The sequence below is a fragment of the Alexandromys fortis genome, unplaced genomic scaffold (genome assembly GCF_014885135.2).
Source record: "Alexandromys fortis isolate MF-2015 unplaced genomic scaffold, M_Fortis_MF-2015_v1.1 scaffold_6, whole genome shotgun sequence".
Lineage (NCBI taxonomy): Eukaryota > Metazoa > Chordata > Mammalia > Rodentia > Cricetidae > Alexandromys > Alexandromys fortis.
The window spans coordinates 10,061,049-10,074,310 of NW_026067902.1; the positions used below are offsets into that span (position 1 = coordinate 10,061,049).

General features: G+C 44.5%; 1 protein-coding gene across 2 annotated transcripts in view; it reads left to right on the forward strand.

Annotated features, from left to right (window-relative positions):
* The window catches only part of Ckap2l (cytoskeleton associated protein 2 like), a 24,037-nt gene extending 14,390 nt beyond the window's left edge, over nt 1–9,647 (forward strand). Inside the window, exons 6-10 of one of the 2 annotated variants that reach the window (XR_007590412.1) lie at nt 1,836–1,991; nt 5,844–5,904; nt 7,062–7,248; nt 8,467–8,773; nt 8,805–9,647. Coding sequence is in view for 1 of the 2 variants with exons in the window: in XM_050134275.1 (XP_049990232.1) it covers nt 1,836–1,991; nt 5,844–5,904; nt 7,062–7,248; nt 8,467–8,692 (630 nt within the window). In the remaining variant the exon portion in view is untranslated. Of the gene's footprint in view, nt 1–1,835; nt 1,992–5,843; nt 5,905–7,061; nt 7,249–8,466 lie in introns of both variants that reach the window. The other variant, XM_050134275.1, reaches the window with a different exon arrangement.
* Nucleotides 9,648–13,262: the final 3,615 nt, after the last annotated feature.

Here is a 13,262-nt window from a genome sequence, read left to right on the forward strand (position 1 = left end):
GTTCTAACTACAAGTTATTTTTTCTAGAAATGTTGAAGTTCCTGCTTTATTTTCCTCCTTGCATCTGGAATTACTAGTTTACTGAGTTTTATTGAGCTGAGTCTCATTCCTCATAAGTAATCCCTTATTCCCCCTTCCTCTCTGGATGCTTTCTAAGTTATGTTTTTATCCTTGGTTTTCTCATGTACATACATGCTCACATATATGCATGCATGCTAGTTAGCTCGCCAAGAACCTTCAGTGTAAACAATTGTGAATCTCTCTTGTTTTGTTTTTGTTTTGAAGACAGGGTTTCTCTGTAGCTTTGGAACCTGTCCTGGAACTCACTCTGTAGACCAGGCTGGCCTCGAACTCACAGAGATCCGTCTGCCTCTGCCTCCTGAGTGCTGGATTTAAAGGCATGTGCCACTATTGCCTGGAGAATCTGTCTGTTTCTTGGGGTTTTTTTTCCTTGTGTGACTCATGTGAGTGTGTGTTCAACTTTGTTCTCAAGCTTCAAGAAATTCTTTCATATTGATACTGAAATTAGTAATCAGTAGGTGTGCCCTTGGGAATTCTGAATTTGGATTTTGTATTGTTCGTTTCTTTGTTGTGTTTCACTGGGGTCCGGGAGAATTCCTCATGTGCTCGTTCTGTGATGGCGATAGTCCCTTGCCACTCCACTGATGCTGGCTTCTCGGCTCCCTCATTTTCTGCACTAGTGTTCATTCTTCCTTGTTGAGCTGTATGTAGCTTCTGTATTGTGTTGGTCTCCTTAACTGCTGCTGTGTCTCAGTTGGGAGTGTACATGTCTGTCTCCACATCTCCAGAGGAGCTTCTGAGTGCAGCAGTGTGAGTGTCACAGCTCTGCAGGGAAAGGGAGCCAAGGAACACCACAGAGTCACAGCGCACAGCAAACCCCATGCAGGAAGATTAGGAGGAGGGAAAACACGAGGAGGGTGGCTGCCTTCGCTCAAACAAGAAACAGCAGCAACTGCACAGGATAGAGAGCTTAGACTTTCTTGGGAAAGGGGTGGAACTTTTCAGCGTGGAGCATTCCAGGGTGGAGATTGGTACAATTTCATGTCCGGAGATTGGGTTTTTTAGTCTGTAGGGTGGGGCAGGATCCAGCAGCTAGGGAAATTAAGAGTGTTCTGTGGGTGGCACCTGGCAGTCAGAGGTCCTGGGGGAGGGACCTCACCACTCATGAGGCTGGAGGGGCTTACAAGCAGAACCTAGACTTCTGAGTGCGGTGACTCACTCTTGGTCCTAGTTCCTGTCGTGACCCTGCCCTGGACCTAAGCCAGAAGCCGTTTCTAAGTCCCTTTGTGTGGAATCTACCTGCATGAATGTCCAACACACCCGCACGCACACTCTACCCTGAACTTTGCACACCTCTGCTGCTCTTGATGCGTGCTGAGGTTAGTCCTAGGGAGAGTCTAGCCTTGACTCACTGTTCACAGTACTAGGAATATGTGGTATTTTGAATATTTTTAATATGTAAGAAGTATTTATTATTCTAGCTCTTGATTCTGTTTGGGTCTTTCATCCCATATAAATATAGAACAAATTCTTTACTTTTATGCTGTGGTAAATGTTTTTCTTTCTATTCTGCCTTATGTAACTCTTATAAAGGTTAATGTTAAAAGTTACTGAAATGTATAATTAAGATGGGGACATTTTATGTATTTATTATATATTTACTATGTATCACTAAAATTGAAATTTTAACTTCAGAAAAATTAATGACCATACCCTTCAGAGATATGAGGGTTAACAGTGAACTGTTATAAAAATTGTAATAATTATATATATATAATAGTTGTAATAATTATATCTTATATTTCCTTTTCCAGGGTGTATTTCCTAATGAAATATTTACCATCTTGTCCAGCATTCCTGAGGCTGAAAAATTTTCCAAGTTCTGGGTCTGCAAAGCGAAGTTACTGGCAAGTAAAGGCCCCTTTGATGCTACTGGACTGTATGAAGAGGCCATCAAACATGGGGCAGCAGTGAGTATCTGTCTTGGGTGGATGACTGAAAAGTCTCCTTCATGTGCTTGGTTTCTTTGTTGGTGGTGATAAGATGGTTCTTTAACGCAGTGCTAAACTTCTGTTCATAGGGATGAGAGAGGGTGACCGGGAAACATGATCAAAGTGTGTTACACGCCCGCGTGGCAATGGCACGTGAAACCTGAAACCCTCAGTTTTGTACAAGTAATACATCCTAACCAAAACCTCCTTCACGTCATAAGGCAATCATGGAGTCTGAAGTAGGATATATTCTTATCAATGAATGCATCCATTAAATTATTTCTTAGAAAGTAGGGTTACACTTATACCAATAGAATTTTGGTTTTCTTGTCAAGTGCCCAAATCTCACTTAGCACTAATTGTAGACTAGCAGTTTGGGAGGTAGCAATGGAAAGTTAGAATAGTATAAAGATCAAATAGTTAGAAAGACTTAAATTCCATTAAAGTCAGACCATCTCTAGTCCAGAGTAATCAAGTAGCTTACTAATTCTAAAAGCAAACAGAAACCACCATTTGCAGATTTATTTCATGAAGAATATATCAAATAACCTCAGAACTCTTTTGACTTAACTGTTGTTTTCCTCCCTGACCCCGCCCCGTGGCACCCACTTCCATGACCGCTCACAGAGTTGTTCGTCCACACAGTTTCACCTGGCTATGCCCTCCTCACCCCTGCTCCCTTCCCAACTTCTGCTTCCCAGAGCACACTGATTCCTTTTTACCTCTGTGGTTTCAGAGAACATGCTAGTGTGGCTGTTTCACTTTTAGACATAATGTGTAAACTTGCAGATGGAGACAGCCATAACCCTCATTAACACAGCTCTTCCCATGTCCCGGGCCTCACACACACACACACACGTGCCGACAGCCCTGTCTGTCCCTGTGGACCTTTGCCATACTCTGTGCTTCCGCTAACACCGTATGGGAATTCTGGCACTTTGGTGTCCATATTGGTATTCATATGTAAGAAATGCGTGGTGAGGCTGGAGAAATGGCTCAGTGATTGAGAGCACTGACTGCTCTTCTAGAGGACCAGGGTTCAATTCCCAGCACCCACATGGTGGCTCACAACTGTCTGTAATTCTAAGATCAGACATAGACCAACGTGTACGCAAAACACCAATGCACATAAAATAAAAATGAATAATTTTTTAAAAATACAGTGCTGGGCTAGGGGATATGCACTGTGATTGCTTTGCCTTTCAAACACATCTGCTTTTCCTAGAATTAGTTATTTTGTCTATGCTTAGCTTTCTGAGTATTTGTTATATAACTAATTTTCAGATTCTTGAATTTTCTAAATAATGTCAAGACTTGAGATAATCTATTGATTTATTTTTCTTTGCGACCGCTCTAGTTTATTCCTGCTTGGGCAGGCAGCTCTCAGCTCCGTCTGCACCGGCTGTCCTCCTGGTTGTGCCTCCATCGCTCGTAGACACTCTTCACACTTCTTGAGCGGGGTGTCTCTCTCGTTTCCTGCATTGCCTTTCTTCTTCTCTAGTGGTCTCTCCCGCTCTTACTGTTGTTCTATTCTCCACTATTCATTGAAGTATTTATTCAGATGCTGGTGAAGTCAGGCTGTGTGTGTGTGTGTGTGTGTGTGTGTGTGTATGTGTGTACACACACAGGTAAATTTGAAAGTTATGGAGCCTGGGGAGATAGCTCATTCAATAAAGTGCCTGCTGAAGAAGCATGAAGATCTGAGTGTGATTCCTAGCACCCAAATCAAGTAGCCAGTCTTGGTGGCACACACATATACTCCCGGCACTGGTGAGGCAGAGGCAGGTGGGTCCCTGGAGCTTTCCGACTGACCAGCCTGGCCTAATTGGTGACGCCCAGATCCTAGTGAAAGATACTGTCTCAGAAAAACATGGTGGATGGTTCTTGAGGAATGGCAAAGGCTATATGTACACATGCATACACAGTGAATGTGCATGTACATATATTGTACATATATGCACACACATACACACATACACACCAGCCCTGGCCGCATGTATGGGACTTCCCAGGACGGTGATCTGGATGGCTGCACTGGCTGGTTAGAGAACCCTCAGTATATTCAGGTCTTTCCTCTTCAGCTGATCAGATTTTCTAAGGAAGTTTGGCCAGAAACTATGCTGCCAGTGTTGGGGGGGTGGGTCTCCTCAGCCTGGAGATTTTGACTTATCCTGTTTTCAGGTAGGCACCCACCCTGGACTTGCATGCTGTCCCTCAGGAATGTGGAGAATATACCCCAGGTTTCTGTTAGGGTGAAGTGGGTAGGGCACAATCACCAGGCTGTGCAGGGTCAGGGTACAGGGTAGAGTTGGAGGTCTGAGTCTTAGGTCGATGTCCCAAAGGCCTTTCCTCCTGTTCTTGAGTTTGGAAGCTCTGGGATAGCATCAGGCTTTTCCTCAAGCACACTCCTAGCCCAGGATTTGCTCTCTCAGGGCAGCAGGCTGTCCTCGCCATCATTCCAGCTTCCAAAGTCTTGTCGCTGTTTATTCTTCCCTTGTCTCTTTTTAATCCTTTGTTTTCATTTCAGTAGAATTTCAAGAGAGATTAGAAATACATTTGTTTTTAGTCTACCATCTTTAAGAGAAGTCTATACAAATGTAAAATATGCTTCATGAAGCTGGGCTTACTGCTATAATCTCAACACTTGGGAGGCTGAGACAGAATTACCATGAGTTTGAGAGTAGCCTGGTCTTAGCCTGACTTAGCTTAGAAATTAATAATAAATTATGCTTGGTATAGTATTTTATAATGTGGATTCCTTAATGTACAAGTGTGTAGTCCCCACTTCAGAAGCTTACAGCATAACCTGCTGTTTGGTTGACTTTGTTCTTTGGTTTGGGTTTTATTTGTTTGTTGTTTGTGTTGGAGTGGGGTTTTTCATTTAGTTTTGTTGAAGCAAATGTGTGGTCTCACCATGTAGACCAGGCTGGCCTGGAACTCAAAGATCTGCCTGCTCTTACCTCCAGAATGCTAGAATTAAAGGTATATGTTACTGTGCTTGGTCATTTCTCTCTCTCTCTCTCTCTCTCTCTCTCTCTCTCTCTCTCTCTCTCTCTCTCTCTCTCTCTCTCTCTCCCTCCCTCCCTTTCCCTGTGTGTGTCTGTGGGCTACTGATTTGATACAGACTACCAAGTCAGGAAAAACATTTCCAAATACAGTATTCCCAGGAAAAGAACAGCAGTTGCCTTTGTGGTGTGCTCTGTGGTGTGGCCTACATGCTTTTCTGTGCAATGGAGTTTTTTGTTTACTTTTGCTTGGTTGATTTGTCCTGATGATTAAGATACATTAACTAAAGAAAGGAGAGAAAGAAGAGGCCAAGGAAAGATACAGAAAAGGCTAAAAGAAAAAAACGGCTACGTAATGGGACCTTGAGTTAAACTCTTCCTTGAGTTTAACTATGGTGCAAGCTTTCTGAAATACACCACACGCCTTTACCCTGAAAGTAAGAAGTAAGCTGACAGCAGCAGTGCATGGTGCTCTTCCTGCCCCTGCTTAGCCTTATGTCTGTAAGCCAGAATCCTTATGTGGGAAGATATCTTTAATGATATGATATAAATTAATGGGAAAAGAGAATTTGATTTAGAGAGATTTATTATAAATAGCTTTGAACACATCTCTGAATGAAATTGAGTATGCCATTTAATCAACATTTTTGTTTCTTCATTTTGCTCATGAATCTTTAAAGCTAAATCATTTTAAGTGTTTATCTCTGAATTTGCAATTCAAAAAACATTTTTATTGCAGAAAGTTTATTTGATGCTAAGCAGAAGTCCTTAGCTCAGTTTTTCCATGAATGCTTTTAATACCCGTTGTTTATTTTGTTGCCTCCAGCCAACGCAAGAACTGAGGAACGTTCTGAGCAGCCTGCAAGACTCAAGCAGAAGCACAGAGGGTATGGTTAATTTTGTATTTGAATTCGTTCCCTTGAGAACTGCAAGTAAAAATCATTGTGGAACATGTAGGAAGGAATGAGTCTCTGAAACACCTCCCACCTCTTGGTCTTCATGACCTGGCATTTTTAGCTATAATTTTTCCCCTGATTTATTTCTATAATTACAAGTAAATATACACCCAACCCTGAACAAAAGTTTTGTCCGCCACAGCAACCTGGACTAGTGAGTCCTGCCTTCCTGGAGTCCTCTGTGAGAAAACACGAACACAAATGACAGTTTATCAAAAGAGACGGAGACAAAAGGAAGGTGGTTGAAGTGTGTGATTAATCATCCCTAAGTTACCATCACTCATCTAAATTCATGTTGTCTTTCAAGAGTCTCTCCCCTTACTTGGCCGTCACTGTCACTACGCCAAACTCAGTGGCATATAATAAATGTTCAAGATACGTTTTATATGAGTGGAAAGGGAAAATGTGCTTTGTGTTTAGAAAATACAATGGGCTCTTACTATCCTAGATGACAAATGTTTTCTCCTTTAAGAATAGCTTTAAGGTGGCCATGCTGGCTCATGCCTGTAATGCCTTGTTTCAAGGCCAGCCTGGACTACAAAGGAAGACCTTTAAAAAGGGGAGTGGGGTGGGGGCTTAACTAAGGATCGTGAAGTCATGTGGAATAGAGCCAAGTAGCTAGTGATCTGAGGAACAGAATAGAACTGTCCCATGGTGAGCTCAGAACAAAACTATATTTGCTCTCTCGTGAGAGTTAACAAGTGATCAGAATGTGGTCGGTGTTAAAAGGGGATCAAGGATCCATCTTTAATCGGCAAAAATGCCCAAAAGGAGGTGACCTGATGCCATGGGCGTTGCAGTAGAGTTTGGCAGGAAAGGGGGGGTACTAGGAAAAACTGGAGGAGAGTAACAGTGGGTGGATATGATTAGCATACATTTTATAAATGTATGAAAGTTTCAAAGAATAAAAGAATACTATTTTTTAAAATACAGTAAGAAAAAACAAATATAAATGCCAGTTGGAGTCGTACTTCTTCATGAGGGTCACTGTGAAGTCACTGTGTATGTTGCCTTCTTGTTTTATTGATATTTAGTTTAATTATTAAATTGCTTAACTATGAATTCCCTTCCTGGCCTTGTGTACACAGCAGTCACCTCTGACTCGTTAGCTGCTGGAACTAATGTCACATCTGTGGATGAGCCGGCCAAGAAGGAGGAATGTGGGCAGTCGTGTCTTTCTCTAACAGAGGGAGAACAGGTTACAACAGCACCGCCAATAACCGCGGCAGAATGGGATAACCCTGGCATCAAACTACAGATCGCCGCAGTCCCCAAGTAAGCAAGCTCTGCCAGGCCTTTGATCACAGACCTGTCTCTAGTTGAGCAGTTTTCTTTGCACCCATTCAGGGAAGCAGTAGTTTGTAGACACCTCTGCCTCAGATCCAGGGGACCACAATGTGAGGTTAGGTCAGCAGTTTATCTCAGAGAGCGCTCGTGACCCTGAAAAAGCTATGAGGATCAGTGCCGAAAGGAGATCCAGGATCCATCTTCAGTTGGTTATAGAGGTTAGAACCATTGACAGGCAAGTCACATGGCCCCTCCTCCCACCCTGAGAAGACGTGACTGCAGAGTCCCGGGTGCTGGCCTGGGTCCACACCCTCCTAGCACTCACTCCCGAGTTAGTGTGGGAGAGAAGGGCATGGCCAGCCCTGTGAGAACTAGGCAATGAGGATGTTACAGTCAGAGACTTCTAGAACCTTCTGTTTCCTACGAGCTTATGTTCAAGGCAGAGCTGCACAGTTATTTTAAGGCAGTGTCGCAGTGTATCAGTGTCATTTCTCTTCTCTCATCATGATTCTGAAGGGACTCGACACAGGAGCACCAGCTCAGTGGTGTGTCTTCTTCCCTGGAAAGCACAGCTAGACTAGCCCCTTAGCTGACTTCGCCCCACTACTATTGGCTCACGGATGCTTGGGAGCAGTCAGTCAGTCAGTCTAAAGCTCGCCTCCCGCTGGCTCCAGAAATATTATTATAAGCACTTTTTAGCAGACCTGCCTGCTAGTTTTGCATAAGCTAATGCGGCCAGTGGTTTTGTGAATTTTGGATCGGTCATGTATACAAAACTTGCTCCCTGAATGCTTTGGGAAGTTTACAAGGAAGATTCCCAGTTGTTCAGTAATACATGGTTTGGTCCAGCATCTTAATAGATTTTGAGTAATCTGTAGTCAACACTGGAGGGACTCTTAGAATCAAGTTTTGTGGTAGGCCAGTTTCCATTCTCACCCTGCAGCCATAAGATGTAATGCTCACACCATCCAGCGCTTCCTGAGCATCAGGGAAAGCCACTGTGGGTTGAGAACTACTCCAGATTTGTCCCTTGCTCGCTTACAGTGAAGTAGCCATGATTTATTGTGGAGTAAGAAGCAAAGAGTAAAAACAGAATGTTGCCATAGCTCTGAACGCGTCCTTTGGTCTCTTTAAGAATATGTGGCATATATGGTATATATATTCAGAATATTTGGTATATTCCAGAATATATGGTATATATTTCAGGATATGTGGTATGCCAGAAATGCAAGACATGAAGCTTATCACTCCCGTGAGGCGCTCAGCGAGGATCGAGAGAGCAGTGGCCCGCTACCCAGAAATGCTGCAGGATCATGACCTTGTGGTGGCTTCTCTTAATGAGCTCCTGGAAGTGGACAAAACAGAGTACTTTGTCTTCCGGGAAAATGAGGCTTTACCTGTGACACTAGGTTTCGAAATCCTTGAATCATGATCTTTTGATTTTTTTTTTATTTAATGAGTTTTTTCCAGGGCTTGTATGAGATAAGAGATGCTCTTGTCAAGAAGGCCTGAGGTAAGAGATGCTCTTGTCAAGAAGGCCTGAGGTAAATGTGCATGGAGACGCCAGGGTGCAGAGCAGAGACTTTGTGTCTGAGGAAGCAACGCGTGGGTTTACTCTCACACTGTATATCCCATGGAAAACTGTGGCTCGTGTGTTTGGTTATATACTTTGTGATAGTTTTTCGGCATACATAAGTTTCGGAGTATCAAATATTTTATCTCAAATGTAGAAAAGAAAAACCATACTTTGTTGATCTACTGTAATTCTATTTTTGAACCCAAAGGTTGATGCTGTGGGGTGACTGACTGTTCTTTTGCCATCCACCTTACCTAGGAAGGCAGATGCCTCGGGTGGGAAGATTTGAGTTTGAAACCAGCTCACCAGGCGGGATGGTCGAACCTCACACATCAGGAAGGTTAGGTTAGCCATGCCTTCACTCGGTTTCCAGGTGACATTCATGGAGTCCTTTGACCTCTGTCACAGTGACCCTATAGGTGAGGGTGACTCGTGTCCTCGCTGAGTGGGTCTCCTCTAGTGAAGCACAACCCAGAGTTTCGTGGCTAGCCGGGTTTTTCTTGGACACAGTCCTCATTTTGCCCTTGTTATTCAGAAATGCTTCAAGTGAAAAGAGAAGTTGTGGAGACACTTGCTGCATACATTGTTTTCAGGAGACTCAGCCTGAAGAGACTGTGAATCCCAGAGACTATGGCAGGGGTTTTTCTTCTCCTTGGGTTTTTCTTCTCCTCTTAGAGAGGAAAACCAGAATTGTTTTGTAAATATAATGTATAGAAAGCCTACTTGGTACGTTTTAAATTTCAGCCTTGTTACTCTTATTACTAAGTAATATCTAAAATAAATAAATAAATAAAAATTAAATAGTTGTTCATTCCTGCTTGTTCGCTTCATTATAGTGGTGGCTTAGCGAGAGACGTCGGGGTTTCTCAGGGCAAACACTGATGGATACCCCAAGAACCATGTGGAGTACATTCATAGCCTGATTAAAGGGTCTGACCCTGAGCCTCCTGAGGAACTGGATTTTGCTGTGAGGTAAACAGGTCCACCTCTCAAGGTCGTATAACATTGATTCATAAAACTGACCTAGAAAACCTTCATGCCAGAGGACTAGCCCTCCGTGAGAGACAGATGTCCCTCTCCACCGGCATGCAGGAAACCATGCAGCCCGATTGGAGGGTTGCATAATGGCCACAAGACTTGGAGAAGCATTCAGATCAGCAAGCTCGAGGCTGAAGCAAGGCCCTTCGGGGAAGAAGGAACTTGCCTCCAAGCTCTGCCTCCAGCTTCAATCTTCGCAGGCCCTCAGGACCTGCAGTCCCCTCTGCTAGAGTGGCTCGCTCGCCTGCACCCTCCTCCCAGCCTGAGAACCAACCTGACTGTGTACGGCTTCATTCCTCAGAACCACTGTTTGCCGCTGGAGCAGTTTGGCCTTCTTCTTCTCCAGTTCCTTGCAGGATGCCTGCCGGTCCCTCCCTGACTTCTGACAGTACAGTGTGGGTTGGACTGGTAGTGTTTGGTCATGTTTAGTTTCAAAAGGACTAACTGGAGGGTTTCCAAAGCCTGACCAGACAGACTAAATGGAGCCTTCTGGTCATGAGAACAATTGGGGATGCTACGACTACAGAAAACCACCGTGCTTCGGAAACACTTCGTAGATGTTTATTAAAGCTCGCATTTACTGAAGGAATATGTCCTGACGGGGGGGGGGGGGGGGGGGGGGGGGGGGGGGGGGGGGGGGGGGGGGGGGGGGGGGGGGGGGGGGGGAGTAGGAGGAAAGGCTACAGCCCCTAACAGCCTGGGAGGCAGGAATGTGGGCCTTTGTGTGGATGCAGCTCCTGGGGCTTAGGGATGGCTTTTTAGAGGGGATGATTACAACATGACTCTTGAAAGCTAAGGAGGATCGTCTCTGCCACCACGCTACCGCTGTACAGAGTGACTGAACCAGAGGACATGGAGACGCATTTACAGTCTTTGCTGCCAAGGCACTCAGCTGAGTCTTCACCGTACAAGAAAACCACTCTGAACATGTTATTTCCAGGAAAGGTCCCGTTTCTTTACTGTCACCTTCCCATCCCCCAGTCTAAATGGTGGGGGTACATGTGACCATGCCTGAACAACCAGAGCCCTGCATCACCACGACAAGGCACACTGGCTGGAGGAGGAGTCACGCCAGACTTATTGGGAAGAGACATCCTGATGGAGCTGCTGAACATGCATGATGCAAATCTAAGGTCTAAGATTAGCTATCTTATTTACCTTATAGACAAAACCTTCTGGGAAATAGTCCCAACACAAAACAAATCATGTTATATCAATGACACGATAGCTAATGTTACGCATGGAGCTGGCCTGACCCTGGGCTTTCAGCTATAGGAGCTAGTAAATTCCCCTTTTCCCTAAACTCATTTTGTTAGGCCTCACCGGTTGCTAATAAAGTCCTGATTCGGCGCTTGCTTCCCACACATCCTCTCACTAACTGTGACACAGACAGGAAAACCATGGATGATGTGATGGTTTAAATAAGAAAGGCCTGAGCTGGGGAGATGGCTCCAAAGAACTCAGGTTCATTTCCCAGCACCCACATGGTGGCTAACCATCATCTGTAACTCCAAGAGGATCCAATGCCCTCTTCTGGTACTTCTGTGGGCACACACACAGGGAAAACACCCATACACATAAATAAAAATATTTTTAAAAAAATTAAAAAGCCCCCACAGGCTCAGATATTTGAATGCTTGTTCCGCAGTTGGTAGAACTGTTTGGGAAAAATTATGAGGTATGGCCTGGTGTGTCTCGAAAACAAAAATTTTAATTAAAAGTATACTATGTAAGCAAGAGGTGACTGCCAGTGTCTGCCACATATTCCTGGGAGTGATGTCATACATCTCTAAAATAGAGAAAAATGAGTATAGATTTAAAAATAAAATCTGCAGCATATGAATAGCCCTCGGGTTGAGGTCTCTGTCATACTCTTATCTTGCCCCAGACAAGTCCCTGAGGGTAGAGTCCCAAGTCAAAACTTTATCATCACCTATCCCGCTTCCTCTTTCTTACTCCATGTCCTTAGATCCACCCCTTCCCCTGCAGTTCTCCAAGGCAACACAGAACTTCTCATTCAGTAAAATACCCAGGATGCTGCAGACACCAGGAATAAGGAGGGCAAGCCAAAGAAAGTGGCCCGACCCCAATGCTGAGGGGCCAGTGGGGACTTGTAATCAGAGTCACAAATGTATGTTTAAGTCCCCAAAAGAGCTGTTTGTGGTAGGAGCTGAGACCACACAGATCTAGCCAGGGTAGCCGCAATGCCCTGGCCTAAAGAGGAGCAGGAGAAACTGAAGAGACGGGAATGTTCTAGGCCAGGGGAAGCTGTATAAAGGCACTCTGGCCACCTCATCTCCCTGTTTCTCTTCTCTCCTCTTTCCTTTTCTCTCCTCCCTCCCTGAACCCCTCAGGTACTTTCAATATTTTGTACAACAACCCAGGAGGGAAATCCTCTGAGATTTTGTAATCTTGGATTTACAGTGGATTGACCTTAAGGGATAAGCAATCTAACCAAAGAAATACTACGAGCCCCTCAGGAATGCATTAGTGTTTAAAGACACAAAGCCAGAGAGGTGCCTAGTCTTCCTGGAGTGGGACCTTGTAGACCGTGGAGCCCAGAAGTACTTCTGGGAGGAGAGAGCTGAACAGGGCCAAATCTGGATGTTTCTGAAATACACAGGAGAGACCAAGTGACTCCCTGAGTGTGTGGCCTGTGCCCCTCCCCCATCCTCAGACATCTAAATGCTCACCCTTCTGACCCACAAAGCGAACCTGGAGAACTGCACGCTCAGGCCTGTCCCTTAAGGGTTCATTCTGTCATCTCCAGTGGGTAGGGTCAGTCTGAGCCGCCACATGATGGCAGCTGTCCCCACTAACACAAAAACTGAACGCTAGGAGGGAATTAAAGCCAGGATCTCAGAACACGGAGGCTGCATGAAAGGCTCCTAGCAAGATAATCCAGTTATGAGGATGACTTTTGATGAGTTCTGATGCATATATGAATCATCTGCCACAGTGGCTGGAGGATGACAGAAGAGAGATGCTCCTGTCTGATGAGACAATCCTGCCTAATGAGACAAGCCGGCCTAACAAGACAATCCGGCCAAGCGGGTTTTAGAAATTTTGAAACACAGAGTTCACAGAAATACTCTTTTTAAAAGACATATTTAGAAATAAAATTGTATGTGTAACGTGATGCAAGCCTGGAAGAACTAATTAAAATATCTCCACTTCTTGTCACACACATTTCCAAAAAAGCCATCAAGGACGCCTTCTAAGGCAATAGCAATAATGTCCCCCAAAAGAATCCTCAGGCTCCAAATCAGTCCAATAAGAGTTTTTAATGCGGCCTGATATAGTGGTGCACACCTTTTATTCCAGCACTCGGGAAGCAGATGCATGCAGGTCTCTGTGAGTTCAAGGCCCACCTGGTCTACAGAGTGAT